This window comes from Neolamprologus brichardi, chromosome 1, assembly GCF_056152115.1.
Source record: "Neolamprologus brichardi isolate AB-2024 chromosome 1, ASM5615211v1, whole genome shotgun sequence".
Taxonomy (NCBI): Eukaryota; Metazoa; Chordata; class Actinopteri; order Cichliformes; family Cichlidae; genus Neolamprologus; species Neolamprologus brichardi.
This window is the reverse complement of record NC_142104.1, coordinates 38,062,194-38,076,364: the sequence shown is the minus strand read 5'-3', so window position 1 is coordinate 38,076,364 and position 14,171 is coordinate 38,062,194. Positions and strand designations below refer to the sequence as shown.

General features: G+C 41.9%; 1 protein-coding gene across 1 annotated transcript in view; it reads right to left on the bottom strand.

The window, feature by feature from the left end:
• nlk2 (nemo-like kinase, type 2) overlaps positions 1-8,421 on the bottom strand; it is a 54,437-nt gene extending 46,016 nt beyond the window's left edge. Inside the window, exon 1 of the mRNA XM_006799283.3 lies at positions 6,661-8,421. Coding sequence (XP_006799346.2) covers positions 6,661-7,136 — 476 coding nt within the window. The 5' untranslated portion in view covers positions 7,137-8,421. The remainder of the gene's footprint in view (positions 1-6,660) is intronic.
• Between the last annotated feature and the right edge of the window lie 5,750 nt (positions 8,422-14,171).

Sequence of the window (14,171 nt, the reverse complement as noted above, 5' to 3'; positions counted from 1 at the left end):
CTAAAACAGGGGAAATGTGCTCAAACTTTCGAGTGCCAGTTAAAAGACGAGCTGCGGCATTTTGCACCCTCTGTAGATGACTAATATATGATGCACTGACCCCAATATAAAGTGCATTACAGTAATCCAGCCAAGTGCTAACAAAGGCGTGGATCACTGTCTCAAAGTGCTGCCGCGAAAGAATTGGCTTTATTTTTGCCAGCTGCCTGAGGTGAAAGAAGCTAGATTTTACCACTGCCTTAATTTGATTGTTAAACTTCAGATCACAGTCCACTTTGACCCCCAGGTTTGTGACAGTTGGCTTAACATACTGGGCCAGGGAATCTACATACACATTGGGGGTCTCAGTGGGGCTACCAAAAACCATCACCTCTGTCTTTTTATCATTGAATTTTGAAAAGTTAACAGACATCCAAGGCTTAATGTCATCGAGACACTGAAGTAATGGCTGTGTAAGGTATCTGCCTTTTTTCTTTAGAGGGACATAGATCTGACAGTCATCAGCATAAAAGTGGAAAGCAATGCCGTGCTTTCTCAGTACAGAACCAAGAGGAAGCAGATATAAAGAGAAGAGGAGGGGGCCTAGAACTGAGCCCTGTGGGACACCACACAAGAGGAGAGCGGAGGACGACACATAGTCACCGAGGCTGACACAAAAAGTTCGCCCCGCCAAGTAGGACCTGAACCACTCCAGTGCTGTGCCCCTAATGCCCACCCAGTGCTCCAAACGAGAGAATAAAATGGCATAATCCACGGTATCAAACGCAGCTGTCAAATCTAAAAGCACAAGAACAACACAGTCCCCAGCATCAGTCGCTAAAAATATGTCATTAAAAACTTTTAAAAGGGCTGATTCAGTGCTATGAAAGGGTTTAAAACCAGATTGGAAAACCTCTAACACATTTTGCTTTTCCAGGAAGACCATTATTTGGCTGTAAACTACCTTTTCAAGAATAATTGGAGGTAATTATAAATAAAGGAGGTAATTGCTTCCTCCAAACCATCAAAGTGTCTTTTAGACCCTATTCATACAAGACTGTTCAAAGAAGTCCTACCAATAATTAATGCTTCAGTCTTAACTATGTGACCCAATGTCTGGACAGCCATTTAAATCAGCTCCCTTGGATCAAGGACACATTTAAAACCTGCAGGACACCGGCCCTCAAGGCCTGGAGTTCGACACCTGTGTCTTAATTCTTATTCTGTAGTATGAGACTCCAACATCTAAGGCAGGGGTGGGGGAACTCCAGGCCTCCAGGGCCAGTGTCCTGCAAGTTTTAGATATCACCCTGGGCCAACACACCTGAATAAAATGATTAGTTCATTAGCCATTTAATTCAGCCAATTCTGTGCCATTTTTTAAACACTTAACACCAGTGTAGAATATTGTTAACACTGCTTAGTATTAGTCAGGGTTAATCTTTAACTCTGTACAGCGTTAAAATAACACTTTGAAAAGTGCTGATTTAACACTAAAAAGAGTGGACACAGACACTTTGAAAAATGTTACATTTAACAGTGTCAATTTCACATTGGTGATTTTGTGTACAGCTATATAATTTTTTGGCTGGTCTTGACTACATTCTCTCTCGTTCCCTCAGACTGTGTACTGTTCACCCAAAAGTAAAACACTCGGTTTCACTTCAGCTCATTGCATGTTAGGACACTGCTCTCCTTTGCGGCTCACAGACTAACAACTACACAAGCAAGTGTGGCCCTGATACTTTGTTCACTGCCTCCATTTTACAACTTCCTGCTGGTAGGACATGCCCGGCCAGAACACCTTACCAGGGAGGTGACTGCTTCAGAGGCTCATTTCGATGTGGAGGAGTAGCAGCTCTACTCTGACCCTCCTAAATGACTGAACTCCTCACCCTATTGCTAATAAAGAGCACATCCACCCTTTGCGGATGCAAACGGTGGAATGGAAATAAGCTTTTTCCATTCCACTGTTTGCATCCAGAATCTCATTCTTTCGCCTTTATTAAAAAAAAAAAAAAATCTAACAGCTGAGACTGAAGAAGTCACTTGGATGAGTGACAAAACGTTTCTCCCACAAAACGCTATGTCCAGATGAACAGAATCAACTTTTGGAGAGTTACTTCCCTGGATGATTGAGAATGCATCAAGATGTTGTAACCCACTTTGGCAAGGACTGCCTAAAGCTTGTACGTCAGTATGAGCAAACAGCACGTAAGATGGCGGACTACAGGAGCCACCTGAGATTCAGCCTCAGATGCCGACAAAACAGGATTACTCCTAAAAGTCTACAAATGAGCTCTTCAGTTAAAGGCTTCCGGGAAACAAAAATCCTCCAGAAGGCACAGCATCAGTTGCTTAATGAACGGGTGAAGCAAATAAATGTTACCATCGACATGCTAAAATGTCAAGAGGATTGGATCCGACAGAGACTGACTATGCTTTTAGATGAGAATACTCTTAAAAAGCTGTTTGACTTTACTGAGAAGGCTCGTCTAGCACAGCACAAGAAGTCTAAGACCAGGCAACAAAGGAAGTTTGATTTACTTGTTGTACGTTGGAAACCACCACAAAATACGGAGAGTGTCCTCAGTGGTCAAAAGAGACAAGGATGCGACACAGAGGATGTGGACAAGTGGGTGAAGAATTTGTCTGACAGACAGCTCACCCAAACAGAGAAAAACATCCTTGCTAAAGGGTTGAATTTTGCTGTCACACCGAGACAAATCCCGCTAGTGGAGCTGATCACAGCCACAGAAACAGCAATTTGTAACAACACTATTGCAGAAGTGGAAGCAGAGCAACTATGGACGAAAGTTTCGGCCTGTCTCAGCAGTGCAAAGCCCCCAGCATCCAACATCACCATGGAGGAGAGGAAGGCCCTCACATCACTTAGTGATGGCAACAACATTATCATCCTTCCGGCAGACAAGAGTAGGTGCACAGTATTGCTAAACCAGAAAGACTATCATGAAAAAATTTTGTCACTATTCAGTGATGAAAATACTTATGAGCCCCTGAAACGAGACCCAGGAAGTGGCTACAGGAAGAGGGTGATAGACTGTCTGAAGCAGTTAGAACAAGACAAGGCTATTGACCGGACCTCATACCACAGGCTGTACCCAGGGGAGTCTACACCAAGTCTGTATGGTTTACCAAAAATACATAAACAGGGTGCACCTTTAAGACCGATTGTCTGCATGATCAACTCTGTCACCTATAACATCTCCAAGTTTCTGGCTTCAAACCTCAACCCACTGGTGGGCAGCTCTGAACACCACATCCAGAACACCCTGGATTTTGTTGAGGTGAGAGATGTCATTATGGAGGCAGATGAAACCATGGTCTCGTACGACGTTACATCTCTCTTCACTTGCATCCCAGTCACGGAAGCGTTGGAGGTAGTTCGTAAGAGCAACCTCAGCAACAGGACCACTCTCAGCATCAACCAAGAGTGTTGGCTTTTGGAACTGTGTCTTCATTCCACCTACTTCACATACAAGGGTCAGTTCTACAGGCAGAAACATGGGTGTGCCATGGGCTCCCCAGTTTCACCCATCGTGACCAATTTGTACATGGAAGAAGTGGAAAAGAGGGCTTTGCTATCCTACCCTGGAACACAACCAAGCCATTGGTTCAGATATGTGGATGACACCTGGCTGAAAATCAAATCTCAGGATGTACTACATTTCACGGATCACATTGACTCGGTGGACTGACACATCAAATTCACCAGGGAGGATATGAAAAGTGGCAGGCTAGCCTTCTTAGACTGTGAGATTTCCATCAGTAATGGGGGACATCTAAAAGCTGGCGTTTACCGTAAACCTACACATAATAATAATAATAATAATACATTTTATTTAAAAATAGCACCTTTCAAAGCACCCAAGGACACTGTACAACAGATAAAAACACAAAAACTGAAAATATACACAATAATAATAAAAACAACAGATAAAAGTTAAGAGCATACAGTGGTTTAAACATAAGCAATTTTAAACAGATGAGTTTTGAGGGTGGACTTAAAAAGAGGGAATGAAGTAATGTTTCTGAGGTCAGGGGGTAAGGAATTCCAAAGTCGAGGGGCAGAGCAACTAAAAGCCCTGCCCCCCATTGTGATCAGACGAGCGGAAGGAACGGAGAGAGAAAGAGAAGATGAAGATCTGAGGCACCGGGATGGGAGGTACATCTGTACTAAATCGGAGAGGTATGGTGGAGAGAGAGAATGAATAGCCTTAAATGTATAAAGGATTATTTTAAAAATGGATGCGAAATTTAACCGGGAGCCAGTGAAGCTGCTTCAGGATTGGGGAGATGTGGTGGGTAGAGGAAGTCCTAGTAATAATACGGGCAGCAGAATACGGATCAGTATTTAAGGTTTGACTCTCATCATCCACTGGAGCACAAACTGGGTGTCATCAGGATGCTACAACACAGAGCGAACACCATCCCCACAGACACAGCAGCCAGGGAAGCAGAAGAACAGCACATCAAAAAGGCCCTGAGTAAATGTGGTTATCCCAGCTGAACTTTTGTAAAAGCTGAAAAGGCACCTAAAGAAAGCTCCAGCCGATCCAGGAGAGAAGGACAACCGCTGCCCAAGCGAAAACCTGTAGTGATCCCATATGTGTCAGGATTATCGGAGCAGTTGAGACGCATTTTTTCTAAACACTGGGTCTCTGTGGCTTTTAAACCCCAAAACACGCTGCGCCAAAAATTGGTCCACCCCAAGGATCGGGTCCCCCAACACAGAGTAACATAGTGTACGCTGTTAAGTGCCATGAGGATTGCCAGGATTTATACATCGTGGGAAACAAACAACCTCTGGCGAAGCGGATGGCACAACACAGAAGAGCTACCTTGTCAGGCCAGGACTCTGCAGTCTATTTACACCTACAGGCCAGTGGACACTTTTTCAATGATGAGGATGTGCACATCCTGGACAGGGAGGAACTCTGGTTTGAGGCCATTTACGTGAAAAGGGAAAGACCATCTCTGAATCGAGGAGGGGGCCTAAGGGTACATCTTTCGCCATCTTACAAGGCTGTGATTGCAGCCATTCCCCAGCTCTCTGTGAATGGTACTCATGGCCATTGATCAGTGATCTTTGATCAGTGATTGTTGATCAATGGTCATGAGAATTTGCATAATTATGATTAAGGAACTGACCTCCCAGCGCATTGTTCCTTCAGTGGGCTGGTTTCAGTCATTATGCAAATGTACTGTTTATAAGATTGGGGAAACCTGCAGTCAGCTGAGACTGAAGAAGTCACTTGGATGAGTGACAAAACGTTTCTTCCAAAAAACGCTATGTCCAGATGAACAGAATCAACTTTTGGAGATAACAATAATAGTGTTAACAAAATGATCAGGCACAGATTTTATTAACAAAGATGGTTATAAAAACTATTTACCCCCATTGGGCATCAACAACATTGGCTAGTACATCTGGTACAGACTAATGAAAATATCAAAGATTAGTCACATACATCCCTGGCAGACATATTTAAAAAAAAAAAAAAGAAAAGAAAAGATGAGGCTTAGTTAAACTTCTACATCAACTACAGTTTAAACACTGCATGGCTAATGCATCTTAAGTGTACATACACAACTGAAGTACCATTTTTGTTCAGTGAACTCAACATGTCAGCATGTTCGGATGAAAGACGAGATCTTAGTTTATTAAGTCCACCATCATAGTCGGGGATAAACTTTTATTTTGGTGATGGTGGGGAGGTTAACAATCACATGTCTACAAGTGTCTAGTACATATACACATATCAGCTGAAGACAGTGAAATCAATCCACAGAATGTGAGGCTAAATTGAAGCAGATGATTATTTTTTTATTATTATTTTTGCTAAATTGCAAAAAAAAAACAAAAAAAACAAAACTATATGCATATTACCACTACTCAATTTGAGCACTCAAAGCGCGTTCAATTACATTCGCCATTCACATATTTCACATTCATAAAAGCGCTTCCTAACATTTACACACGCACTCACACTTCAGTGGATGCCTCGGGGAAAATGACTAACGTTCCAGTTAGTAGACGACCTGCTCTACCTGCTGTACTACAGCCACCCACAGTTATCACTGCCAACGTCAGGCTTCTCTTCAGTGCAGAATGCAGGTGAAATTATTACGTTGGTGTTCTGGGCCAAGACATTCTGACGTTAGTGATAAATTTAAGTCCATAATGCTGCTTACAATCTTCCATGGGACAAACATTCACATTATTAAAAACTCAAGAAGCCCATTTTCTGACACTTTTATCGAGTCAAACTAAGATTACTAACACCAAGAGACCAACTGGAAATTTCCTCGAATTATCTCTGGACTTCAGGACATGTGTTGTCTTTGATCATTAGTACTCATTACGCATAATACAATTAGTCTTTGTAAACAATATACAAAAAGTCATGAAAAAAAACTGTAAACATTTACTCACGTGCAAATGTTTACAAAACAAAAACACTTAGCAGAAGTCAGTGTAAATGACAACAGGCTCAAGTTTAGAGACTATGGGTTGAGACAGAAAAGAAAAAAAGAAAAGAAAAAACACTGTTGCTGGAGAGGGATGCGAAACACTAATGAACGACTTTAAGCCATGGCGTGTTAGTAGTATTAGTGGATACAGAGATACATTATGAGCGCGAAGTGCACTGCACTTACCAGACAACTCCAAACGCCCCGTAGCCGATGGGTCTGTCAGGCTCAATATCCAGCTGCTGCTGTAAATGGTGCGTGTGTTGCTGCTGCTGATGGTGGTGGTGGTGGTGGTGAGCTTTGACAGCGGCTGCTGCAGCCGCTTGGACCTGTGCGGGAGCCGCGGCCGCCGCCGGCCCGGGAGCTTGCCCGGGGGCTGGAGACGGAAAGTAGGGCTGCTGCTGTCCGGGGTTTAGCATCACCGCCGCAGCGGCAGCCGTTGATGTGTGCTGCTGGACCGTGTGCACAGCAGCGGCTGAGCCTGGGTGCTGTAAGTGGTGCTGGCCCGCGTGGTGGTGGTGGTGATGCATGTGGGGAGGCGGTAGGTGCTGGAGCTGGTGGTGGTGGTGATGGGGGTGATGGGCAGCTACTGCTGAGGAGCCACCGTTGTAAGCAGCCATCATTTTTGTAACATTTGCAGCAGTTGTACCGCAAAGAGCCATCCAATGATACTTAAATGCCTCCTTTTCAAACTGCTTCTCAAAATGATACTAATGGCAACCAGACAGCAACCCCACGGTTAATACAACTTATGGCAAACATAGAGAAAATATATTTTGTCCTTTAAGCGTCCAAAGTCAATCACTTTGACAGAAATTATCCGATATCTGGTATGGCGTTTTAGCATAATACTAACTAGGCTCTGCCCCACTTCCCCTAAATTAATTTTCTATTAGGTACACCATTAGACTACTGAAGTCTGAAACTAGTGACGGAGAGCATATTATGGGCAATGGACCACCCAAACATACAATCTATGCAGCTTTAACAGTGCCACTGCTGTCAGTGACAAACCGAAAATATTCAATAGGAAAAAAAACTTATATGCACTTCACAGAGACGGTTCTACCTCTCCTCCTGGGAAAATTTCACCTTCCCCTCTTAATAAAACAGTGCGATCTAAAGCAGGTCACATGGGAAGCAGAGCATTCATCTTATAAGTGTTCCAAGTTTGCCACACACTCGGGTCTGGCGCCGTTGCTTTTCTCACCACACGGCTTGAAATCGCATCTGTTATTCCAAACTGAATTCTCCTTCAGATGTGTGCACAGGCCAGACAGCTACTCTGATGGCAGAGGTAATCTCAGAGTCGTAATTAACGCTGCTGATCCGGTGCAGAGGAGGTGTAACCCAGCCAAGGCTACAATACAGCAGCGCAGAGAGGCAGGCAGGCCCGGGCCTCGGCAATCCACCCTATTCACATATTATTATAGCAATCCACCGAGCCGCGTGCTTCCAAAGAAACCCCCATCAGTTTGACAGGGTGACGAAGCTTCGACCATGACTCAAAACACGAGAAGAGAAATCCTCACAGACGGCTGGCAGACAAAGTAATTCCCCCATCGACAGCTTTGTGTGTGTATCTGTATTCTACTCTGTCCTAATACGGCTCAGAAGCGCGCATCCAAACAGACTAACAAGTTAAATCCGTTTGTTGTGGGACAAAATCTACCGCCAGGAGCTAGACAGCCTTATTCAATCTGACAACTCAGAGCTAGCTAATGGGTATCTGTATCTCCACATAAAAATAGCAGTCCCTCCGTTGGTTCCGCTGGGCCTTGACGCTGTCAGTTGAGGAAAAAAACGTCACTCGGCTGATCCTCTACACTTCAAGCTCACGACGCTTATGTGACATGATAAAAGTATTGGTCACGAGGTAACTGAAATGAGCTGTTCATCCAACATGGTGAACAAAACCTTAGCCGCTCAGCGCTGAGATTAGGCAGGGTAGCCAACCAATCGTCTTCCGCACGGCAATGACGTAATTGTAACCTCCTTGATTGTCACAACGAGCAGCCACTGGCGCGTGTTAGCTGGGGTGACAGCGGGGTTGATAGCTGACCGAAAAGCCCAATGATCTCCACATAGATGCAGTGAAAAACACCGCTCACTTCATTGCAGGAAAATATTCAGAATCCAGACCAGGGATTAAAATTAACTGATTGAATTGAAAATAATTTTAAAATAATAAAATATGATATGACTTCAGACTTACTACTTCTCTATACAAAGGACACTGCTCCGTAAAAGAAAAGAAAAAAAAGTGGATTTCTAGTTGCTGATGCGTTATATGCCTGAAAGCAGCTTCACAGGTTCTGTACCCTTACCCAGATCTGTCTTGACCTGTGGTCAATTTTGAATGTCATGTCAAAGGATGTGAATTCTGGATGTAAGATGTGCATATATGATGATACATATAGATATCATAATAATATCTAATATTTGCAAGAATAGTAAACTTTTTGTCTTCATTTTCTTGGGGGGGTGGGGGGTATTATTTGTAGAATTTTTAGGTGAAAAATAAATTGAATACATTTTGGACTAAAGCTGTAACAAACAAAAAATTGAAGCACTCTATATTCTATGAGACACTATCCACAATGAACTTATTAAGAACCCAGCTGTGAATAAACATTCATTTACTTTGTAATGCAGTTCTTTTCTCACACCCAACAATCAAATGACCCCTTTGAACAACTGCTGACAGTGGGAAAGAAAAACTAATTTTTAACAGGAAGAAACCTCAAGGAGAACCAGACTTGGCGGCTAACTGCTGTGACTGATGAGGGGAGGAAGACAGGACAAAGACAACTCGAGTTTTTGACTGCACTGTACAGGCAAGTAATTATTTTAACTGGGTATATGTGATTAGGAAGCAGCTAACTTTCAAAAATAAAAGCATGCAAACATAAACAGTCTCTTAAACACGCCTCTCTGCAGCTTCTCTCCTCCTTCTACCCCCCCCCCCCCCAAAAAAAAACCCAAACCCATCTTCATAGAGACTGTGTCAGCTCCCAAACAGACAAAAAACAAACTAAAAACCAGCAATAAACAATTTAAACATAAAAAATCAAAAAGAAAAAACAATACAGTATCCACATCTGAACCAAAGAGTATAACAGTGAAATGTGGATTATTAAATAGTAGGTCTCTCTCCTCCAAGTCTCTGTTAGTACATGACTTAATAATTGATCAACAAATCGATTTATTTTGCCTTACAGAAACCTGGTTGCAGCAGGATGATTATGTTAGTTTAAATGAATCAACACCCCTGAGTCATTCTAACTACCAGAAACCTCGAAGCACAGGTCGAGGGGGCGATGTGGCAGCAATTTTTCACACCAGCCTATTAATTAATGAAAGACCAAGACAGACTTTTAATTCATTAGAAAGCCTGATGCTTAGCCTTGTCCACCCCAGTTGTAAAACTCAGAAACCAGTCTTGTTATCATCTATCGTCCACCTGGGCTTACACAGAGTTTCTGTCTGATTTCTAAGACTTTTTATCTGATTTAGTTCTCAGCTCAGATAAAATAATTATTGTGGGTGATGTAGATGCTAAAAATGACAGCCTCATTTAATCTGTTATTAGACTCAATTGGCTTCTCTCAAACTGTAAAAGAACCCACCCACCACTTTAATCACACTCTAGATCTTGTTTTAACATATGGCATAGAAACTGAACATTTAACAGTGTTTCCTGAAAACCCTCTCCTGTCTGATCATTTCCTGATAACATTTAAATGGTAAATGGACTGATTCTTATATAGCGCTTTTCTACTCTCCCGGAGTACTCAAAGCGCTCTATACAACACGCCACATTCACCCAGTCACACCCCTTCTCACAAGCACTACCTCTATACTGAGTGCTTTCTAACTACACTCACACACATTCATACTCCGATAGATGCATCAGGGTTAGTATCTTGCCCAAGGATACTTGCCATACAGACTGGAGGAACCTGGGATCGAACCTCCAACCTTCCAATCAGTAGGTGACCTGCTCTACCTCCTGAGCTACAGCCACCCCAAATTTCATTTACAATAATTGATTACACAGCAGTGGAGAGTAGACTTTATCACAGTAGATGTCTTTCTGAAAGCGCTGTAACTAAGTTTAAGAATATAATCCACCCACTGTTATTATCGTCAATGCCCTGTACCAACATAGAGCAGAGAAGCTATCTGAACACTACCCCAACAGAGGTCGATTATCTTGTTAATAATTTCACCTCCTCATTACGTACAACTCTGGATACTGTAGCTCCTGTGAAAATTAAGGCCTCATATCAGAAGTACCTGACTCCGTGGTATAATTCTCAAACACGTAGCCTAAAGCAGATAACTCGTAAGCGGGAGAGGAAATGGCGTGTCACAAATTTAGAGGATCATCATTTAGCCTGGAGAAATAGTTTGTTGCTTTATAAGAAAGCCCTCCGCAAAGCAAGAGCAGCTTACTACTCGTCACTGATTGAAGAAAATAAGAACAACCCCAGGTTTCTCTTCAGCACTGTAGCCAGGCTGACAAAAAGTCAGAGCTCTTTTGAGCCAACCATCCCTTTAACATTAACTAGTAATGACTTCATGAACTTCTTCACAAATAAAATTTTTATCATTAGAGAAAAAATTACCAATAATCATCCCACAGATGTAATATTATCTACAGCTACTCTTAGTTCCATTGATGTTAAGTTAGACTCTTTTTCTCCAATCGATCTTTCTGAGTTAACTTCAGTAATTACTTCCTCCAAACCATCAACGTGTCTTATAGACCCCATTCCTACAAAACTGCTCAAAGAAGTCCTGCCATTAATTAATTCTTCAATCTTAAATATGATCAACCTATCTCTAATAATCAGCTATGTACCACAGGCCTTCAAGCTGGCTGTAGTTAAACCTTTACTTAAAAAGCCATCTCTAGACCCAGCAGTCTTAGCTAATTATAGGCCAATCTCCAACCTTCCTTTCATATCAAAAATCCTTGAAAGAGTAGTTGTCAAACAGCTAACAGATCATCTGCAGAGGAATGGCTTATTTGAAGAGTTTCAGTCAGGTTTCAGAGCTCATCACAGCACAGAAACAGCTTTAGTGAAGGTTACAAATGATCTTCTTATGGCCTCTGACAGTGGACTCATCTCTGTGCTTGTCCTGCTAGACCTCAGTGCAGCGTTCGATACTGTTGACCATAATATCCTATTAGAGTGATTAGAACATGCTGTAGGTATTACAGGTACTGTGCTGCAGTGGTTTGTATCATATCTATCTAATAGACTCCAATTTGTGCATGTAAATGGAGAGTCCTCTTCACACACTGAGGTTAATTATGGAGTTCCACAGGGTTCAGTGCTAGGACCAATTCTGTTTACATTATACATGCTTCCCTTAGGCAGCATCATTAGAAGACATAGCATACATTTTCACTGCTATGCAGATGACACCCAGCTCTATCTGTCAATGAAGCCAGATAACACACACCAATTAGTTAAACTGCAGGAATGTCTTAAAGACATAAAGACCTGGATGGCCGCTAACTTTCTGCTTCTTAATTCAGATAAAACTGAGGTTATTGTACTCGGCCCTGAAAATTGTAGAAATATGGTATCTAACCAGATTGTTACTCTGGATGGCATTACCTTGGCCTCCAGTAACACTGTGAGGAACCTTGGAGTCATTTTTGACCAGGATATGTCCTTCAGTGCACATATTAAACAAATATGTAAGACTGCTTTCTTCCATTTGTGCAACATCTCTAAAATTAGAAATATCCTGTCTCAGAGTGACGCTGAAAAACTAGTTCATGCATTTATTACTTCCAGGCTGGACGACTGTAATTCATTATTATCAGGATGTCCAAAAAACTCGCTGAAAAGCCTTCAGCTAATCCAAAATGCTGCAGCAAGAGTCCTGACAGGGACTAGAAAGAGAGAGCATATTTCTCTTGTTTTGGCTTCCTTTCATTGGCTTCCTGTTAAATCCAGAATTGAATTCAAAATCCTGCTCCTCACATACAAGGTCTTAAATAATCAGGCCCCATCTTATCTTAATGACCTTGTAGTACCATATCACCCTATTAGAGCACTTCGCTCTCGCTCTGCAGGCCTACTTGTTGTTCCTAGAGTATTTAAAAGTAGAATGGGAGGCAGAGCCTTCAGTTTTCAGGCCCCTCTTCTGTGGAACCAGCTTCCAGTTTGGATTCAGGAGACAGACACTATGTCTACTTTTAAGATTAGGCTTCAAACTTTCCTTTTTGCTAAAGCATATAGTTAGGGCTGGACCAGGTGACCCTGAATCCTCCCTTAGTTATGCTGCAATAGACGTAGGCTGCCGGGGATCCAGTTAACTCTGTCAAATGCCTTTTCTGCATCAAGAGACAATATTATGGTTTGGAGCCTTGATCTTCTCCATACCTGCTTCATGCCCAGGAGGACGGGGCTTTGGCTCCCCACACCCTCTAGCAGATCATTATATGAAGGAACCTTTTAAATACAAGCGCGCTCATGCTCACAGGTGTACACACGGGTGCTCACACACACAAACTACACCCTTTTTGGCTCCTACCTCAAAGCACACTGTGCGCTGTCGATCTTACGTGCTGCACAATAATATTTAATATTTAGTATTTACTGTTATATTCACATAGATCATCGCGATGATGTTTTTTATTATATTGCTCTCTTTTTTGCTTGTTTTCTCTTTTTTCTTTCTCAACAGGTGATCCAGGTGATTGACATATGTATTTTTTGTCTGTTTGTTTTGGTAGTTTTTGGTTTTTGCCCTTTATCCCCGTCCCTCTTCCCCGCTCTTTTTCTTTCCCTCTTTCTTTCTCCCTTTTCTTTTCCCCAGTCAAGTCTGTCCCGTGTTCAGCAAATGAAAATAAAATAAACAATAAAAGCAAAGGTGAATCAAATAGACCAATACGGCAAGGCTGGTCCATTCGGTCAAGTAAATCCGTTGGGCATCTTTCTTTGCCTTTAGACAACAATTCTGATGGCAAAAGAACCAAATGGGACAGGCAAAAATTAAAAAAAAAATAAAAAAAAAAATATATATATATATATATATATATATATATATATATATACATATATATATATATATATATTCACACACATACATACACACACACACACACACACAAAACACCCCAAAACAATACAAAATCCCATCAACCAGTAAATTGAGTCCACTATCCAACTCAAGTTACTCCTATGAGCTATAATCCCAGTTTATAGGAGTTGCTTGAGTTCATTCACAAATAAAAGACAAAGAATCCACTCCATGTTTTTTTTTCTCACTTCCTTCCCTGTTCGTTCAAAACAGTCACACACATGCAACCCTTTACTTTGGGTTTCCAGCCACCATAAAGCAAAACAAGAAAGTGAGCCCAGTTAAGGCCCAGTTAGGTTAACTGTTTTTTATATTAACTGGTTAGATTTGTTTACATATTCCACTCTCTGTGGTGCAGATGTTACATCTGCAGATTTGTCATTTTCACTGAATGGTGTCATGTGGTTTGACAAAATTAAAAACCTCCGCAACAAATAATATTAGCCTCAGATAACAATTAAATTATTTTAATAAAAAAATGTGACTATCAAGTTGTCCACCTGGTCTCTTACCCCTGTCTTTCTATAACATAAATAACAAGCTGACATTTTCACCACTCAGCTAGACCAGGGGTGGGCAATTCCAGGCCT